Source organism: Sciurus vulgaris, assembly GCF_902686455.1.
Source record: "Sciurus vulgaris genome assembly, chromosome: 1".
NCBI lineage: Eukaryota > Metazoa > Chordata > Mammalia > Rodentia > Sciuridae > Sciurus > Sciurus vulgaris.
In genome coordinates, this window is record NC_136461.1 from 52,764,483 (window position 1) to 52,783,059 (window position 18,577).

At 39.1% G+C, this 18,577-nt stretch overlaps 1 protein-coding gene across 6 annotated transcripts in view; it reads left to right on the forward strand.

Moving 5' to 3' along the window:
• UBE2U (ubiquitin conjugating enzyme E2 U) overlaps positions 1-4,714 on the forward strand; it is a 50,175-nt gene extending 45,461 nt beyond the window's left edge. For 5 of the 6 annotated variants that reach the window (XM_079139046.1, XM_079139051.1, XM_079139047.1 and 2 more), the window contains one exon: positions 1,968-4,714. In XM_079139046.1, coding sequence (XP_078995172.1) covers positions 1,968-2,098 — 131 coding nt within the window. In that variant the 3' untranslated portion in view covers positions 2,099-4,714. The remainder of the gene's footprint in view (positions 1-1,967) is intronic. The other variant, XR_013763712.1, reaches the window with a different exon arrangement.
• Positions 4,715-18,577: the final 13,863 nt, after the last annotated feature.

Below are 18,577 nucleotides of genomic sequence, written 5' to 3' on the forward strand. Positions count from 1 at the left end.
TCTAAGCACCTTTGCCACCGTTTATTGGTTAGAAGCAAGTCATAGGGCTCACCCCACCTAAAGGGAGGAGATTACATAGAGGTGTGTACCCCAGGATGGAGGATCCTGAGGGGCCACCTTCGAGTCTGTCTGCCACACAAGCTGTTGTCATTGTCTCTTTACTGCTGGTCTCTGATGAGCAGTGGGCTCCTTGAGGAAAGGGTCTGCTTACCTCCCAGTCTGCATGGTGCAGCACCTACCATCTAGTACTAGCTATTCAGTGACCAAAGCAAATGAACAGATTGTGACAGAAAGAAGTAGAGCTGTCATACTTTAGTAGTCCTGTGATTTTGGAAAAAAGCAGAATGAACCCATGACATGTGGGCAAAAGAAAACCAAGTTGGGGCTGGGGTTGTAGCTCAGTAGTAGAGCGCTTGCCTAGCATGTGTGAGGTGCTGGGTTCGATCCTTAGCTCCACATAAAAATAAACAAAATAAAGATATTGTGTCCATCTACAAACTAATTTGTTTTTTTTAAAGAAGGCTGGAAGGAAGAACAATTTAAGGAATGATTAGATCTTCAGTACTGAGCCTTGTCCTTTTTGCAAATGGCAGACCGTTATTTGCATCTACACTGGATAAGACTTTTCCTAAGAGCTTGAGTTAAACAGGATTATCATCCAGAAATATTCATTCCTGCTCCACCTCCCAGAGCTTGTTTTGATCAGTGGAATATTAGTGAGTGTGGTGTGCCAGGGTTTGCAGATAGTGTGCAGGACTTGGCTTGCTTTTTTGTTTCTGCCATCATCACAGTAGAATGTGTGGACTAGCTCTCTGATCACAGAGAAAGATGTGAGGTGAGGAACTGGGTTTTCCCCACCGAGTCTGGCAGACTTTCTCCAGCCAAGTAAGCCAACCCCAACTGACCTAAAAATGTGTGACTTAAAGGAAGATTTATTATTGTATGTCACTAAAATTTTGTGATTGTTTATTAGATAGCAATAGTGAACTTGTATACAATATCAAAGGAAAATATGACTCAGAAAAGGCGTGAATTTTGTGTTCTTTTATAGGGAGGTTTAGCGTGTCACAGTCTGTCATTGAGAAAACTCTTCTGAGATTCAGGAGATGGGAGGGAAGAAGAGGACATTATGCTTGGGAAGTTGTGCATGTCAGGCATGGTGGCTTCCTCAGACACAGCTATTTCATTTATCTTTTCCTACAGTCCCACTTCACAGACGTAGTGCCTCCACAGATGTCTCCAGGAATTCCTCATTTTGCCCTATCTTGGTAGCTGTGTGCACCTAGCTCCTTGTACTCTCCCACTCAGGCCTGTGAGTCAGGCTAAAGTAGCTGCTTACGGTTCTCAGATTTTCCAGCTGTAGTTTTCCAGACCACTCCTTCCCTGGTCCTCTCACACCTGAATAATGACAAATTCTTGTACTAAACCCTAACTCGCATGGCGGCTCTGTTTTCCCAACTGAACCTAAACTGGTAACAGGACTGAACAGAAATAAACCACTTGGCAATAACCAGAGCCTACCAATCAGCACAAATTTTAATATCTTTACCAAATAGTTTCAAGATTAATAATAATAATAAGATGTAGTCTTTCCAGAATCTATTCTTAGAAAAACATGCAAAATATAAGGCAATTAGAACGAGTATTTTCATGGCCTATTTTGTGAACATAAAATCAAGTTCCCACCTATACCATGGTGCTTCTGAAGCATGTTTTCCTTTATACATCAACTGGGACTCAGTAAATAAAAGCCCTATAAGTGAACTAGCAAAGAACAATGGTTGAGCAAAAAGGAAAGAATGATTTATGACAAAGTCTGTTTTAAAATGTCAAATTTACAAAGGTTAAGAGAGTTGCTTGCATTCACTCAGATGACCTTCAGCATTACATGACAAATCCAGGAACACTTTACATTGCTTTCCCTGATATGTGCATGAAATTTCTGCTTTTCATCTTTCCCACCATAGATAAAGTTTCTTCTGCTTCAAAAACTGAAGAAGATTTTAAAATAGACCTAGAGTCCTGGGAAGAGGAAGTGGATGACCTGGTTGCCTGGACCAACACTCTCAATATAGAAAATTTAGAAGATGAGAACTAACACTCCAGGGTTTCAAAAACAACCTCTACCTTAGCTCAGTTGCGTGGAGCAACTTTGGGAGACTGTCAGAACTTGTTTCCGTTTGTTCGTTTTTCAAGTCGATCAAGTAAAAATTAGAAAAATACAAATATAAATCCATAGATATGTTGTTTGGATCATTGAACTCTGCTCTGTTTGGAACTAAGCCCAATTAATAATATTGATACCGGTGTTGAGAATCAGGTCTGAGTCCCATTCCCCCTGGTGTTGAAGATCGAACACCCGAAAAACACTGAGGCAAGTGCAAAAAGTTTTATTTAAAGGATAGAACAGAGGGGGAGGGGCAGGCTCCTCTGCTGAGGAGGGGGTCCAAGTTGGTACCTAAGGGAGTGGGGTGTCCTGCTCCTTTTAGCCTTTCTTCTCATGCCCCCTTCTCCTGTCATCTTGCCTACATGGCCAAAAGGTGGGAAAAGAGCCTCCCAGGGGTGCCTCTCCATATCTGCCCAGAAGGGCAGGAAGGGAGCTGCCCAGGAGGTACTTCATTAACAAGTACTTGCAGGAAGGAACAATTCCCTGAAGGCAGGTAACCTTGGCAACAGGTTGGAGGAGAGGGAAGTGTTCTGAAGGTATTAGCATTTTATTTCCCCTTCAATCAGCCCCCATCTTCCTGGCCCAATCATACATTACCTACACTGATTGCCCTTTTGCTCCAGGCCTCAATCTGCCTTCTGGAAAGGGAGTCCTTACTGCAGTAAAGAGAAACGGAAAATGATTGCTCTGGCCGCTTTGGGCTGAGCGGGGGTGATGTGAGGCAAGCAGTGTGGGTTTCCCTTTTAGGAATGTTCTAGGTCAGTCAAGGGTTCTGTGGTCAAAGTCTGGTTCAGAAAGAACAGGCTATGAAGTGATCTGGGAGATGGGTGCTTCTATGAGAGAAATAAGAAGACATGATGAGTGGAATGAGATTAATACACAATGAATGTCATAGCACATGGAACATGTCAATGAATATCACCACGATGATAGAAACCATTAATTTTTCACCAGGAGGTTCAAGAGCTAAGTTGTTTCCATGACAAGGCCAGTGAGAGCATGGCCTCTACGTGGAAATATAAATCTTTAAGTATATTAGTTACATTGCCAGAGTTATCAGGAATGTACTCACAACATTTAGTGTTTATAATGTCATAGATGCCCCCATAAGATGTAGTTAAGATATCTAATGTCATCTGATTTTTGTAAAATGCCTCCTTATTGGTATAACCTCTGTGTTTAGTAGAGACCCCTTTTTTTCTGTCACTTAAGACTAGATAATCATACTAGCAAACAGAGCAAGTCTGCCTATGTAGGCAGTCAGGAAGATTTATAGGTCTTAAATTGACGACAAAAATCTTCTAACACTGATAGTCTCTTTTGATAGTTATTAGGCACACCTGTCTAAGAATCTTTCTTTCATAGCCTCCAGTCTTTCTTACTCTTGGTGGGGCTGACACAAGTGTACATCTTAAGTTACACCAAAGAACAATTGTCTTTCCTTTTAAATACCCAGGAATGGCAGTGTTTTAGTTATAACTCTCTTGTCAGGTGTTTAAGACCAAGCTGGCCAAAGTGACCTCGTTCCTATCTACTGTTCAGAGTCAGCTGAGTTTCCTTAGGGTGTGTTATGATTTGGATGTGAGGTGTTCCTCCAAAGCTCATGTGTGAGACAATGTAAGGAAGTTTGGAGGAGAAGTGATTGGTTTATGAGAGCCTTAAACCAATCAGTGGATTAATTCCCTAATAGGGATTAACTTAGTGGTAACTGGAGGCAGGTGATATATGGCTGGAGGAGGTGGAGCACTGGGGGACCATGACTTTGGGGTATTTATTTATATCTGGCAAGTGGAGATATCTATCTCTCCCTCAGCTTCCTGATCAGAATGTGAACTGCTTCCCTCTGCCATACTCTTCCACCAAGGTGTCCTGCCTCACCTAGAACCCCAAGGAATGGAGACATCTATCGATGCATAGAGACCTCCGAAACTGTGAACCCTCAAATAAACTTTTTCTCAACTAAAATTGTTATGGGCATATGAAAAAAGCAATGAAAAAGCTGATTACAACAGGGGGTCACTCATGGGAACTTGGGAGAAGCCTCTAAGATCCTCTGGTGCCATCTACAAGGATAGGTCAGGGCCTTTTTGAGCAGGTGGCTTCCCCTGGAAGATTTAGGGACTTTTCTTCTCCAATGACCCTCCTCTTTGCAGCATGTGCACTGGTTGGCTATCTGTTCTCTAGGGTTTCATTGTTCCCCCTGATAGGGAGGTCATGTGGCCCAGAGTTGCAAAGCTCTTAGAGAAGTTCCCTCATTCCCTGGGTTTGAGCTGACCTCAGAGCCAAATATTGGCTATTTTATTCTTGGCCCTTTTACTTCCTTAACTTCATTCTCTAAGTTTGGGTTTTAAACATCCAGCAAGCCAGTTTGACCAATCCTAAAGTAGGAGCACTGGGTTTAACTTTAATGTCTATAATTTTTTAGTTATTTACCTCTTACATTTAATTGGGGTCAGTATTAGTACTGAAGGTCAACCTCATATCCTGTTTTTCCTATGGGTGATGGCCTGTTATCTCAAATTAATTCTGGTTGTTATATTAGAAGTTGTACTTCAAAAAAAAAAAAAAAGAAGTTGTACTTTTGTTAGGCACTAACAGACAATAGTTATAAAGTTTATAAGAAAAATATAAAATGAAATTAATAAGAGTAAAAACATATTGAGCTTGTATAATAGCTATGAACCAAGAAACTTAATTTTTATAATTCCAAATCTTCACTTCAAACTTTAGTTTGAAGTACACCAGCTTGGTACCTTATATTTTAAAGACGTGTACACTTGGAAGATAGAAACACAACTAGTGTACAAAGAAGCCAGTAACAGCACCACCATCACACTGATGTTCATATATTAACCAAGTTGCTTTTAAAAAAAAATTTAGAATCTGTAGTACAGGATAATACTCTAAAAGAATAGTTGTTGTTAAACCAGGGTTGTATAAACCCTAATTCCTAATTCCTTTAAGACTAGTTTCCATAAAGAATAAAATCTAACAGACACAAGAAATTACCTTGTTGGATAAGAGCAGATAAATGTTTTAAGAAATTTGTGTTCCTTTAACATATAGAGGGTTAAACTTTGGTTTATATCAGTGTATTAATATTTGACCTTAGGAAAATAATTGAATAGCTTTAATTGATTTTACCAATTATAGCCAACTTAGTCACAAACAAACTTTTTGAGATTTACCTTCTGCAACTTGTTTAGACATTCTACAACCTTTTTTTCACACATGAAAGACTTTCTGATCTAGGAACATTTCATTTTCCTTCATGCTAAAATACATTTCCATACCTAGAACCTTCTTATACCTCTTTCCTAACTTCACCCCTTTATAAATTCACATTTTGAAACAATCCTTAGGAAATTTCTGAATTAGACAAATTATTGCACTTTAACAAGGTGAAATTCTTTGTTTTTATAGTATTTTTATTGAAACCCAACTGAAACCTTTTGTGCTTTGTATGCAGAATTACACCTGATAGAATCTTAACTCTTAGTAACCTTGTTGTTAGTGGAGACACAGAAACAAAACATTCTCAAATCTTTTTCCATTTACCAGTTTATGGAACACATAAATCTACTACTCATAAATCTTCCACTTTGCTGAATTCATTTATTGGTTCATGAAGTTTTCTGGTGGAATTTTTTGACTCCTCTAAATATAGAATCATGTTGTCAGCAAATAGCAATAGTTTTGAGTTCTTCTTTTCCTATTCATGTTCCTTTCATTTCTTCCTTCTGTCTAATTGCTCTGGCTATTTCAAAGACTATGTTGAATAGAAGTGGTGAAAGAGGGCATCCCTGTCTTGGTCCAGTTTTTAGAGGGAATGCTTTCAGTTTTTCTCCATTTAGAATGATGTAGGCCTTGGGCTTAGCATAGATAACCTTCAGAATGTTGAGGTATGTTCCTACTATCCCTATTTTTTCTAGTGTTTTGAGCATGAAGGGGTGCTGTATTTTATCAAATGCTTTTTCTGCATCTATTGATATGATCACATAATTCTTAACTTTAAGTCTATCAATGTGATGAATTACATTTATTGATTTCCAGATGTTGAACCAACCTTGTATCCCTGGGATGAACCCCACTTGATCATGGTGCAGTATCTTTATAATATGTATTTGTATGTGATTTGCCAGAATTTTGTTGAGACTTTTTGCATCTATGTTCATCAGTGATATTGGTCTGAATTTTTCTTTCCTTGATGTGTCTTTGTCTGGTTTTGGTATCAGGGTGATACTAGTTTCATAGAATGAGTTTGGAAGGGTCCCCCCCTTTTCTATTTCATGGAATGCTTTGAGGAGTATTAGTATTAGTTCTTCTATGAAGGTCTTGTAGAACTCAGCTGAGAATTCATCTGGTCCCTGGCTTTTCTTGGTTGGTAGGTTTTGATGGCATCTTCTATTTCATTGCTTGAAATTGATCTGTTTAAATTGTGTATGTCCTCCTGATTCAGTTTGGATGGATTGTATATCTCTAGAAATGTATCCATGTCTTTGAGAGTATCTTGGAATATAGATTTTCAGAATATCTGAAAATTTTCAGAATAGCTTCTAATTTTCTTTTGTATTTCCATAGTGTCCATCGTGATATTTCCTTATTCATCATTAATTTTAGTAATTTGAGTTTTTTCTCTCATTCTCTTTGTTAGTGTGGCTAAGGGTTTATCAATTTTGTTTATTTTTTTCAATGAACCAACTTTTTTGTCAATTTTTTCAATTGTTTCTTTTATTTCAATTCGTTGATTTCAGCACTGATATTAATTATTTTCTGTCTTCTATTACTTTTGGTATTGATCTGTTCTTCTTTTCCTAGGGCTTTGAGATGTAATGTTAGGTCATTTATTTGTTGACTTTTTATTCTTTTAATTAATTGGCTCAATGTAATGAACTTTCTTCTTAGTACTGCTTTCACAGTATCCCAGAGATTTTGATATGTTGTATCAATGTTCTCATTTACCTCTAAGAATTTTTTTTTATTTCCTCCCTGATGTCTTCGGCTATCCATGCATCATTCAGTAGCATACTACTCAGTCTCCAGGTGTTGGAGTAGTTTCTATTTTTTATTTTATCATTGATTTCTAATTTCATTCCATTATGATCTGATTGAATGCAGGGTAATATCTCTATTTTTTTTTTTTTTTTGGTATTTCTAAGTGTTGCTTTGTAGCATAACATATACTCTATTTTAGAGAAGGATCCATGTGCTGCTGAGAAAAAAATGTATTCACTCATTGATGGATAGAATATTCTGTATATGTCTGTTAGTCTAAATTACTGGTTGTATTTTTGAGTTCTCCATAGAGAACTTGTTTCCTTGTTCAGTTTTTGTTTAGAAGATCTATCCAGTGGTGAGAGAGGTGTGTTAAAGTCACCCAGTATTATTGTTTTGTGGTCTATTTGATTTCTGAATTTGAGAAGGGTTTGTTTGCTGTACATAGATGTTCCATTGTTTGAGCATAAATATTTATGATTGTTATGTCTTGTTGATATATGATTCCCTTACACAATATAAAGTGTCCTTCTTTACTCCTTCTGACTAACTTTGGCTTGAAGTCCACTTTATCTGATAGGAGAATGGAAACCCCTATTTGTTTACGGAGTCCATGTGTGTGATATGTTTTTTCCATCCTTTCACCTTCAGTCTGTGGATGCATCTGTCATGGAAAACTGTTCTGTATTGGGCAAATCAGGACCAGGTTTTGAGAGCTGTGGGCCAGCCACGTAGCTGCAAGCACTGGGCCAGGTTGGTGAGTAGTGGGTGTTTGGGAAACTGGGGATTGACAACCCGAAGAGCCCTGTTGATTGCCAAACTGGTGGGACCAGGTGATCAGTGAGTGTCATAGTGGGAGGAAGTCATGGACCAGGCTAATGTTGAGTCCCAGCAAGTGCTGCCCAAGTTGTCTCAGATCCCTGTGGATGCCAGGCTGGTTGGCTGGATGAGCCAGGATCAAGATGCCTTCACAGGTTTTCTCACCTACTGACCCCTTGCTAGGCTGTCTTCTGCCTCTTCAGCAAGATGGTGGCTATTAGCACACCTAGCAGGGATAATTCAGATGTAACCAAGCCTGCAGGGCCCCTGGTGATGTTCTTTGAGGTCCTGGCTCTTATCCCTAGATGGAAGTGGCCATGTTCCTAGTTGGCGGCAGCAGTAGCAGCCAACCTATAGCTACCTTGACAATTGGCTTCTAGTCTCTGGCGAGCATCCCAAGATGGAGGCTGTCACACTTTGGTAGATGGGGAGCTGCAATGTACGGCATCTCCATGCAGGGCATGGGGCTGCATTTTTTCTATTAATAAGGTGAATTATATAGATTTATGTGGGGGTCCTCTCTGCCACATCCGGTGTGGAGGAGAAAAGGGTTAACTGTCAGAGGATGCTGTTGGCAGTATATCACTCAATTGCCCCCAAAACTTTATCTATTCAATAAACACGCAAGTCAATACTCTTTCTAAATGAGAGGGGTATGACGGGTCTGGTCATACCAGCTCTGGCCACTTACAACAACAACTTGCCCAACTCTCTTTTATTTATAATATACAGGTAAAGGGGACCAGGACCTGGAGGAGCTTCTTCTGTGATGGACAGGATAAGGTGGAGTTAGAGGAGGCATTCTCTTAGGGGTAATATTCCAGAAGGTGACAGGGAGCCACACCCACGCAGCGCCATATGCTTCCTAGAAGCCAGGCATCTGTGTCCCATGGCTCAACCTAGTCTGATTCTGCTAAATAAGGATGGCTTCCCATAGATTTATTTTTATAGACTGTTAATTTGTCTTATTAATATTTTGTTTAGAATGTTTACATCTGTATTCATGAGGGAAATTGGCTAGAGTTTTCTCTTCTTGAAATGTCTTTACCAGGCTTAAAGTCAGAGTAATTCTAGACTCATATAATGAATTGGGAAAAATTCCCACTTCCTGAATTTCTGGAAGAGTTTTTGTAAAATTGGTTTTATTTCTTCCTCACATTTTTAGTAGAATTCACCAATGTGGCCATGTCGGCCTGGAGCTTTCTTTCAGGATGGCATTTAGTCACAACTTCTTTTTTAAAATGGTTTTATGGCTCTTTAAATGATCTATTTCTTCTTGAATGACTTTTGGTATTTTCGTCTTTCAAGTAATTTGTCCTTTTCATGTTAGTGATCAAAGTTTTGGCATGAAGTTGTTTATAATATTCACTCATTATTCTTTGTAGTGAATAATAATAAGAGTCTGCAAAATCTGAGGTTGATGTCATTTATGTCTTCTCTCTTTTTCTCATCAGTCTGACCTGAGGTTTATCAATTGTACTTTTTTATTTGCTCTAATAAGTTATATATTACAGTAGGATAAATTTGATACATCATTCATAATTGGAGTATAACTTCTCATTCTCCTGGTTGTACATGGTGTAGGGTTACACAGGTCAGTAGTCATATATTCACATAAGGTAATAATGTCCAATTCATTCTACCATCCTTCCTACACCCATGTCCCCTCCCCTCCCTTCACCCCTTCTTCCTAGTCCCAAGTACCTCTCTTGTTCCCTAACCCACCCCCATTGTGAATTAGCATCCTCAAATCAGAGAAAATATTCAGCCTTTGTTTTGTGGGGTATCAATTGTATTAATATTCTCATGGAATTAGTTGTGATTTTATTTTTACTTTATCTTTTGGCTTCTATTTTCTATTTTATTGATTTCCACTCTAATCTTTATTATTTCCTTTCTTCTGCTTACTTAGGTCTAATTTACCCTTCCCCCATTTCTTAAGTTGGAAACAGATATCATTGATTAAGAGCTTTCTCATTTTCTAATATAGGGATTTAATACTATAGGCTGTGAGCATCTTTAATCCGAAAATCAGAAATCCAAACATTTTTGAGTGTCAACATGATATACAAAAAGTTTTGGATTTCAGAGCAATCTGGATTTTGGATTTTTGTTTGTTTACCTGGGATTGAACTCAGGAGCTTTACCACCAAGCCACATCCCTAGCCCTTTTTAATTCTTTAGTTAGAGGTAGGGTCTCACTGAGTTGCTTGGAGCCTCACTAAATTGCTGAGGGTGGTTTGAACTTGCAATCTTGTCTCAGCCTCTGTAGTGACTGGGATTACAGGCATGCACCACACTTGGATTTTGGATTTTCTGATTAGGGATGCTCAACTAGTAAAGTCTATGCAAATATTCCAGAATCAGAAAAACTCCAAAATCTGAAACGCTTCTATTCCAAAGCATTTTGGATGAGGGATGCTCAACCTGTCTAAATTTCAGGTACTGCTTTGGCAGTTTCCTGACAAATTTTTATTTGTCATTCAATTCAAAATACTTGTGATTTCCTTTTTATTCTTCTCTGATCCATATATTATTAAGAAGTATTTCTCAAAAAACAAAACAAAACAAAAAAGTATTTCTCCAAATATCTAGAGATTTTCCAGAGATCTACTTTTGATTTCTAAGGTAATTGCATGTGGAAAGAGAACACTTCCTAAGATATCATAGATTTTTTTTTATTACCAGGCTATACTTATATTTCCTATTTTTAGGTGCAAACAGAAAAAACATACTAAAAATACATGAAGACTAAAATAGCAATGTTTAAAAAAATTCCAACTGAGATTGTTCCTTGTTATTTCACCTAGAGGCAGCAGCTCTGGGTGTGGTTAGAGGTGCAGAGTCTGGAGCCACATGCTTGCTAGCTGTGGTTTAGAGCTGTTCCTCATTGTTCCTTCACATGAATTCCATGTCAAGCCAAGGATAGATAACTATGGCAAGGATAGATAACTATGTTATTAAGAAGACTTAATAAATGCATCAGTACATGAATATTTTTAAAGTGCTAAGACCCATGATAAGCACTATTTAGTGTTAGATAAATTTAAATTTTTTAAAAATTTATTTTAATTAGTTATACTTGAGAGTAGAATCCCCTTTGGTACATCATATATAATGGAGAATACCTTCTCATTCTTCTGGTTATACATGATGTAGAATCCCACTGGGGGTACAGTTATGTATGTACGTGGGGTAATAATGTCTGATTTACTCTACTACTATCCTTCCTACCCCCATCCCCCATCCCTCTCCCTTTACTCCTCTTTACCTAATCTAAAGTAACTCTATTCTTTCCTAGTCCCACCCCATTGTGAATTAGCATCTGCATAACAAAGAAAACATTTGACTTTTGTTTTTGGGAGAATCAGTTATTTCACTAAATTAAAAAAAAAAAGTTCTAGATTCCACTTACAAGAGAAGACGCGTATGGAAAAAAAAAAAAAAAGGAAACTGTATGCAGGTTTTCCTACACACCCTTTCTTTCTCAGTAACTTTTTGTTTTACAAGTCAAAAAATTTGATTCCAAAGCTAGCTTTTTCCTGATGTAGACTTTGAGAAACTCATTTGGAAGTTAAAAAAAAAAAAAAAAAAAATCAAGCACAAACTATTTCTTTTCTGTGTTCCTACTAAAACAATGCTAGTTTTCTTTGAAGCAATGAGGATGTTATTAACTCACAAGGAAAAGTTTGCAAAAAGTATGAATAAAACAAAAGTACAGTAATTAATATTCCATGGTATTCCCTGCTAGAAATAAAATAAATGGAGAATGACAAGTGGCCTGAGTAATTGGCATCCTTGTTTGACTCCAAAGCCTACTCTATGAAGATTATTCTAGAATGGCATTTTTTATTCTGTGCCCAATTTTAAAAAGCTATGCTTTGTAGGTTTATTATATACAGAGCAATCTTAAGTTACATTCATGGCTTTAAATTTAGAAATATTCAAAATAAAACTTAAATACTATTGGAAAACAAATTTTATTTCCTCCTTCACTTATTGGTTATTGATCTAATACAGTGTGAAAAAAATCAGGCTTAGGAAGCCTGGATGAATGTCCACCAATCTGAAGTATTTTACCCCGGCTGATTCTGAATATTATTAGTGGATGACAATTTGAGACACCAGGCAATTCTAAGATTTACTTCAAATATAATATGTGATGTGACAAGAGGTGCTAATGGATAATGGGAGAGTCACAAGTGTCTGGAAACTTGGTGCTGACTGCATTGCTTCCTTTGGACACGATGTCAGATGGAAAACTGAGGCCTGTTTGGACCTGAGTCCCCGGTCACCTTGTGTATGCCCAGATGGTTTCAGAGAAAGAAGGAGGAAAAACAGGCAGGAATTTCATTTTGAATTATTTCCTAAAATGTTTGGATTGATTGCATTATGTTAGCCTTACCAATGTTTTTTAAAATTCACTTTATTGTTTAGATTCCTCTTTTCCTCCAGATGGCGCCAATAAGCTATTTTATGTGCGCAAGTCGTGGAGCACTATAGTCCCTAGAAGTCAGGACCAAATCTCCTGATGCCTTTAAAGGCTTGTAAGGTAACTGAGCACTTATAATAGTGAGGCTACTTTGCTTTCTTTCCTCAAGAAGATTTTTATTCGGTGCAAAGAAAGGTTTCCTAAGAGGAAAATAATCCAGAGCTTACAAATTATGAACGTTGATAGAATGATAGACCCACCTGGAGAAGTCAGCCAGCCAGCTCTTCCCACTGCCTGCAGGCAGGACCACACAGGAACGCCCTTTTGTAGAGGAGAAAGAACTCGGTATTCACCTAATGACTTCCAGACACCAGCCTTTTCACTGAGGGCTGCTTCTCCTCCTCCTTGAGGGAGGGAGGGAGGAAGTTCCCCAGGGCCTGTCCTCACCTAGGGCACCTTGCTTCCCTCTCATTTACAGGCCACTGATATCCCTAAAGAGCAAAGGTCCGGCAGTGTTGAGTGGGATGGGGTGTCACGGGAGTCTCTGCATCTTTGATTATTTGGCCGTTGACTAAGGATATAAGGAGACCAGAATTTACTTTTTTCTTTTGCTCTTTTTATTCTTTTAATTTCTTTTCCTTTTCACTTCCTGCTTCCTTCCTTTTTCTTTCTGTCTTCTTTTATGACCCAGAGTTAAACTTAAGCCATTCTCTCCAGGGAATGAGATTTCAAGTCTTATCTAAATATCCAATTCCAGTATTTAACCACCCTTCCAGGAGGGAGTCCTTTCTGGCCAATCTGATTCCCAAATGCAAAAGCATAAGCTGACTTGATTTGGGGTTTTTAATCATAAAAGATGGAGAACAGCTGGCACTCATTTGCTGCACAATGTCCCTAACTGGATCTGAAAGTTAATTTTAAGAGTTGCCTACCCTTCTACTATCTGTACCAACCAAAGCCAACTCTTTTTGTTTTTTGTTGTGCCCTCAATGTCCAAACCCTCTACTTGACTCTTCATCTCAATTTTTAAATTCTGGAGACCAGACTAGAATTCACCCTAACGACCAAGGATAATTAAATTTGCAAGTTGAATTCTGTTTTCACAAATACAATTACAACATCCAATCTATCTCCTGAGGTTTTCTGCATGTCTCAACAACTAGCTCATGTTAGCAATGCTTTACTGATAGAGAAAAAGGTTTTTTGCAAAGGAGAAACATATGCGTCCTAGATGTGCTCACAAGTTGATCCATTTTGAAGTGAAGCTATGTAACTGAGATAATTGTTCTGGTTAAGTATATGTATGATAATTAAATTAGAACATGTTTAAAATTAACCTCAGTGTCTCTAGTGAAGACTATTAATAAGATAGTCTTATTTTAATGTTCACAAATGTTTAAATAACTTTGAGTCTTCATATTGTGTGACTGCACATTCAGATGCAAGTAGCAGAAGACCTAGCAGAGGATTAAAGAAGTAGGGATTCCTCTTCCTTAAAAATAGGTAGCTCCAAGGTGGCCAGTTGCTGCCATTGGTCCAGCTAGTTGCACAATGAAGGCATCAAAGACCAAGCCTTTTGCTCTTTTCATTCTACCATTTTTGTGTAGATGTTTGTCTCCCTTCCTTTTGCTTTATGATTATGAGGTGGGCACAAAAACTCCAGACTTTGTTTCTGTGTTCAAGATAGAAAGAAAGGGAGCAGAGGGAAGTGTTCTGCCTTGTTCTGAGGCTTCCAGTTTCTCGTACTGAGCAGCTACTGGCTCTCCTGGCTCTGCAGCCTACAGATAGACATTGTGGGACTATCCAACCTCTGATTGTGTGAACCAATCTAATAAATTCCATCTTATAATTATATGTACATTCTATTGGTTCTCTGATCCTCTACAGAATCTGGACTCATACACCGAGGTTCTCTATTTGGGGGTGCAGTTGAATTCCCATTATATCTATCCTAATGCCTTACAAAAGTAAGGTAGTGGATTTGTTGATCACAAAAGTGTATCAGTTGCCTTTTGCCGTGTGAAAAACTACCCTTAAGCTTCGTGGCTTAAACAGCAATCATTTATTCAGCTCATAATTTTTCATTGTCAGCACTCTGGGGCAGCTCAGCTTCTCAGTTCTGGTTAGAGTGGGGTCACCCATGCATCTCAGTCAGCATCCAGCTCAGTCGTAGACCGTCTGGTCTAGGCATCCTCAACTAGGGGGCTTGTCTTAGTTCTTTTTGGTCTTTCATCTTTCAACAGACTAGTGCAGGACTTGGTCATAAGGCAACTTGGACAGATTTCCAGAGAGAGAAAAAACAATTAGGGTGAGGTAGGATGTTGGAGCTCTGTTGAGGACTGAGTTCAGAACAGACACTTCATTACTTCTGCTAAATTCTATTAGCCAAAATGGTCACAAGTCCAGAACGGATTGAGGGGAGGGCAAAGTGACTCCATCTCTTAATGGAAGGGACTGCAGAATCATATTACAAAGGGCATATATGCAGGGAGGAGTGAAGAATTGTGGCCATTTTTTGTGATCTACTACCAAAAAGGTAAACAAATCCTTATAACTTTTTTCTACTACTAGAAAAATAAGTCTTCATTCATGTGCCAGACATTGTCCTACGCAATAGGGATACTTCCGTGATAGATGATTGCAGTATTCTATGTGAAGTATGAAGGGGTATGCCTGTCCTAGAGAAGTGGAAGCAACTCATGTCAAGTTGTTTTTTTTTTTTTTTTTTTTGCGGTGCTGGGGATCGAACCCAGAGCCCTGTGCTTGCAAGGCAAGCACTTTACCAACTGAGCTATCTCCCCAGCCCCTCATGTCAAGTTTTTATGCCAGGAGTAGGTTCTTTGTTTATTTGGTGAAAAGCAAAACACTTCCACACCATATTGTGAATAGACTGATCTTTTAAAAATCAATCCGAATAACCAGATTATGAAATTTGCCTTCATTTCTCCTACCTCTAGAATTTATGTTCCAGTAGAAATGGGATTTGGGGCTGGGGTTGTGGCTCAGTGGTAGAGCACTTGCCTAGCATGTGTGAGGCACTTTGTTCAATTCTCAGCATTGCATAAAAATGAATAAAATAAAGGTCAATCAACATCTAAAAAATATATATTAAAAAAGTGAGATTTTTGTCTGTTTTCCTCACTGTGCCCTGAATAACATCTGACATATACTAGTTGCCCAATATGTATTTGTTGGTTCCAAGTCCTTCTGTAATGCAGCCATGTGGACAGCAGACAGAGAAAGCACATGACGATGTGTTTGTGCTAGAGACAAAGTCATTCTGGTCTCCTCAGCATGTGCATAGGTATCTCTGTTCTTCCTTGTTGCTTATTTAATCTTTTCTGGTGTTATTATTTAATAAAGTGCACCAGAGTGGATATTGCCTGCCTAATGCAATGAGCACCATTCCCAGTGCAGTGGAGTGAGACTGAGATACGGGTAGGAATTGGCCTCATGTTTTTTGGTGTTTGAATAATGTATATACACATGACAAGACAGGGCAATCGTAGCAGAGGACAGAGAGTAAAGCATTCTCTCCAATTTTTTTCTTCAAGAAGTAAATGTCAGCTGAGTGCCATGGCACATGCCTGTAATCCCAGAGCTCAGGAGGCTGAGGCAGGAGAATCACTAGTTCAGTCAGCCTCAGCAATTTAGCAAGGCCCTCAGCAACTTAGTGAGATCTTGTCTCAAAATAAAGAATAATAAGGGCTGGAATATTGCTCAGTGGTTAAGCACCCCTGGGTTCAATCCCCAATAACAAAAAGAAAGAAAGAAAGAGAAAGAAAAAGAAAGAGAGAGAGAGAGAGAGAGAGAGAGAGAGAGAAAGGAAGGAAGGAAGGAAGGAAGGAAGGAAGGAAGGAAGGAAGGAAGGAAGAAAGAAAGAGAGAGAGAGAGAGAGAAAGAGAAAAAGTATCTAGGTCTTTTCCCCCTTGCTGACCAACTTTAGAGTAGGAGAAAGATGATGTTGCATTCAGTTAGCTGGGAGCCAGCGGAGAACGTGAGACCATTGGCTAATTCTCCTGTTTATTTACATATATATTCAACAAAAATTAGTTAACAACTAAGTTAAAAGATAATGATTAACTCTTATTGAGTGTGTAATTTCAAAGGAGTATAGAGGAATAAATAGAAGTGGTGTGATAGATGAAGTTCAAGCTGGTTTAGGTGTCATGAGGTTGGGGAGCACCCTATTCCAAACTTGAGGGCTCAGGAAAAATAACAGCCAAGCTGAACCCTGAAGATAAAGTGGAGTTAGCCCAGCAGAAAGGAGAACTGGAGAATAGAATATGGGCCAAGAGAACAGCTTGCCTAGTGACCTGATGAGACAGGTGACAGGACACAACACCTGGGAAAGCCTGAAAGCAGCTCAAAACTACTGGATTGCAGAGTTGATGGGTAAGAGATGAGAAAAATGAGAAAAGAAAGAGTCAGGGGCCAGGTCAGGCAGGAGACGAGAGCTTAGTTAAGAAGTGATGGGGAACCTGCCAAGAGTGGGCAGAGAAGACATAAAGTAAATGGATTCTGGGGTTGTGCAGGACACTAAATTGACAAGACATGGGGATGAACCAGTCTTGAGGAGAGAGAAGTCCCAGTTTCTGGTTGGTATGAGGGATAGTGGGGCCATGTACTAAAACAGGGAATTAAAGAAATTTTGGATGGAGAATCACATGGGCTGAGAATCACATGGGCTGTCTTTTTTTTTCTTTCCTTTCAGGGTCAAATTTAATTCCATTTTAACCTGATTTCAAATGGATAAATCTGGTTTCTTGATTAAATCAAATACAGGCCAAACCCGTGCTCTACCATGTATAGGCTGAGATTGACATTGAGCAAATTGATTAATCTTTCTAAGTCTCACCTCCCTCATCCTAAGTGCAGAAAATAATAGTATGTCTTTCATGGAGTTGTGGTTGGAGTCAAGTAATAAAATGCATATAACATGCTTCACACAGTTTCATGTTCAATAAATGCTGTCTAACATTATCGCATCTGAAGGTGGTATAAAGAGCAAGCAAGAGAATTAAACCCAAAGACTGTTTAGAAAAGTCAGGAGGGACTGGGGTTATGGAGTGCTTGCCTGGCACGTGTGAGGCCCTGGGTTCAATCCTCAGCACCACATAAAAATAAATAAATAAAATAAAGCCATTGTGTCCATCTCCAACTAAACATTTTTTTTTTTTTAAATTTAAATTTTTTTAATTTAAGTTCAAGAGGAGTGGAGCCAGGCAGGAAGCTTGAAAAGAAGAAAAACTGGGGTTCCGAGGAATGTCATGGGCTTTGGCCCCCGGACTTCTGCCTACTTTTCTGACAAGGCTCTTTACCCCAATGAGAAGCAGATCTTAAGATGTGCTTGTCTGCCCCAGAAGAGCAATCTGAGTTGCTTCTCCCTGTCCCGCATAGCTCCTGGTATCTGTCTTTTATCTGTCTCTCAAAGTCCCAGCACTGTGTTAGATATTAACATTCTGAAAAGTACATTGTAAAAACTTCCTTCCTTCAGGTTGTAAAGTGCTGCACTGCAGCACAACCCTGCAGCCAAACTGCCTGGACCCACATCTGAGCTCCACCTAACTCTGATTCCTCTGTGCCCTCATTTCCAATCCCAGGTGAAGATAAGAGCACTAACAACCTCAGGGCTTTTTCGAGGATTAACTTAATTACCATCTCTAAGTACCTAGAGCAATCACCTTCCAAGTAGACACTGTGTTAAGCATTGGCTATCGTCAAGGGTCAGAGGAAACAAGGGCCTCCTTCAGCCCTTGTGCCCAGAACTGAAGCAGTGGCTAAAGGTGACCAGGGGCTCTGGGGGTCCCAAGCTGGGTGAGAGGAGATAAAAATGGCAATACTCATCAACGATCTCTTGTTACTTCATCCCAGTTCACAATTCGCGGATTAGATGTTATTCCCATGGTAGAGGTAAGGTAACAGAAGCTCAGATGAATTATGAATCTCTGCTGAGATTAGAACCCAAGACTCTATAAAGGTATTTACATTTTATTTTGCTGGGGGAAAAAAATCTGATAGAGGATTAGAAATAAACTTAAGTATATTTTGGGAACTAATAATAACCAGAACTCACAAATGGCACTCCCCCCGAAAACCTAGGCATGGCAGGGAGTAGGCAGCCAGGAAGCCAGTGTTCCTGGGGGAGTCACACGGAGGTTGCT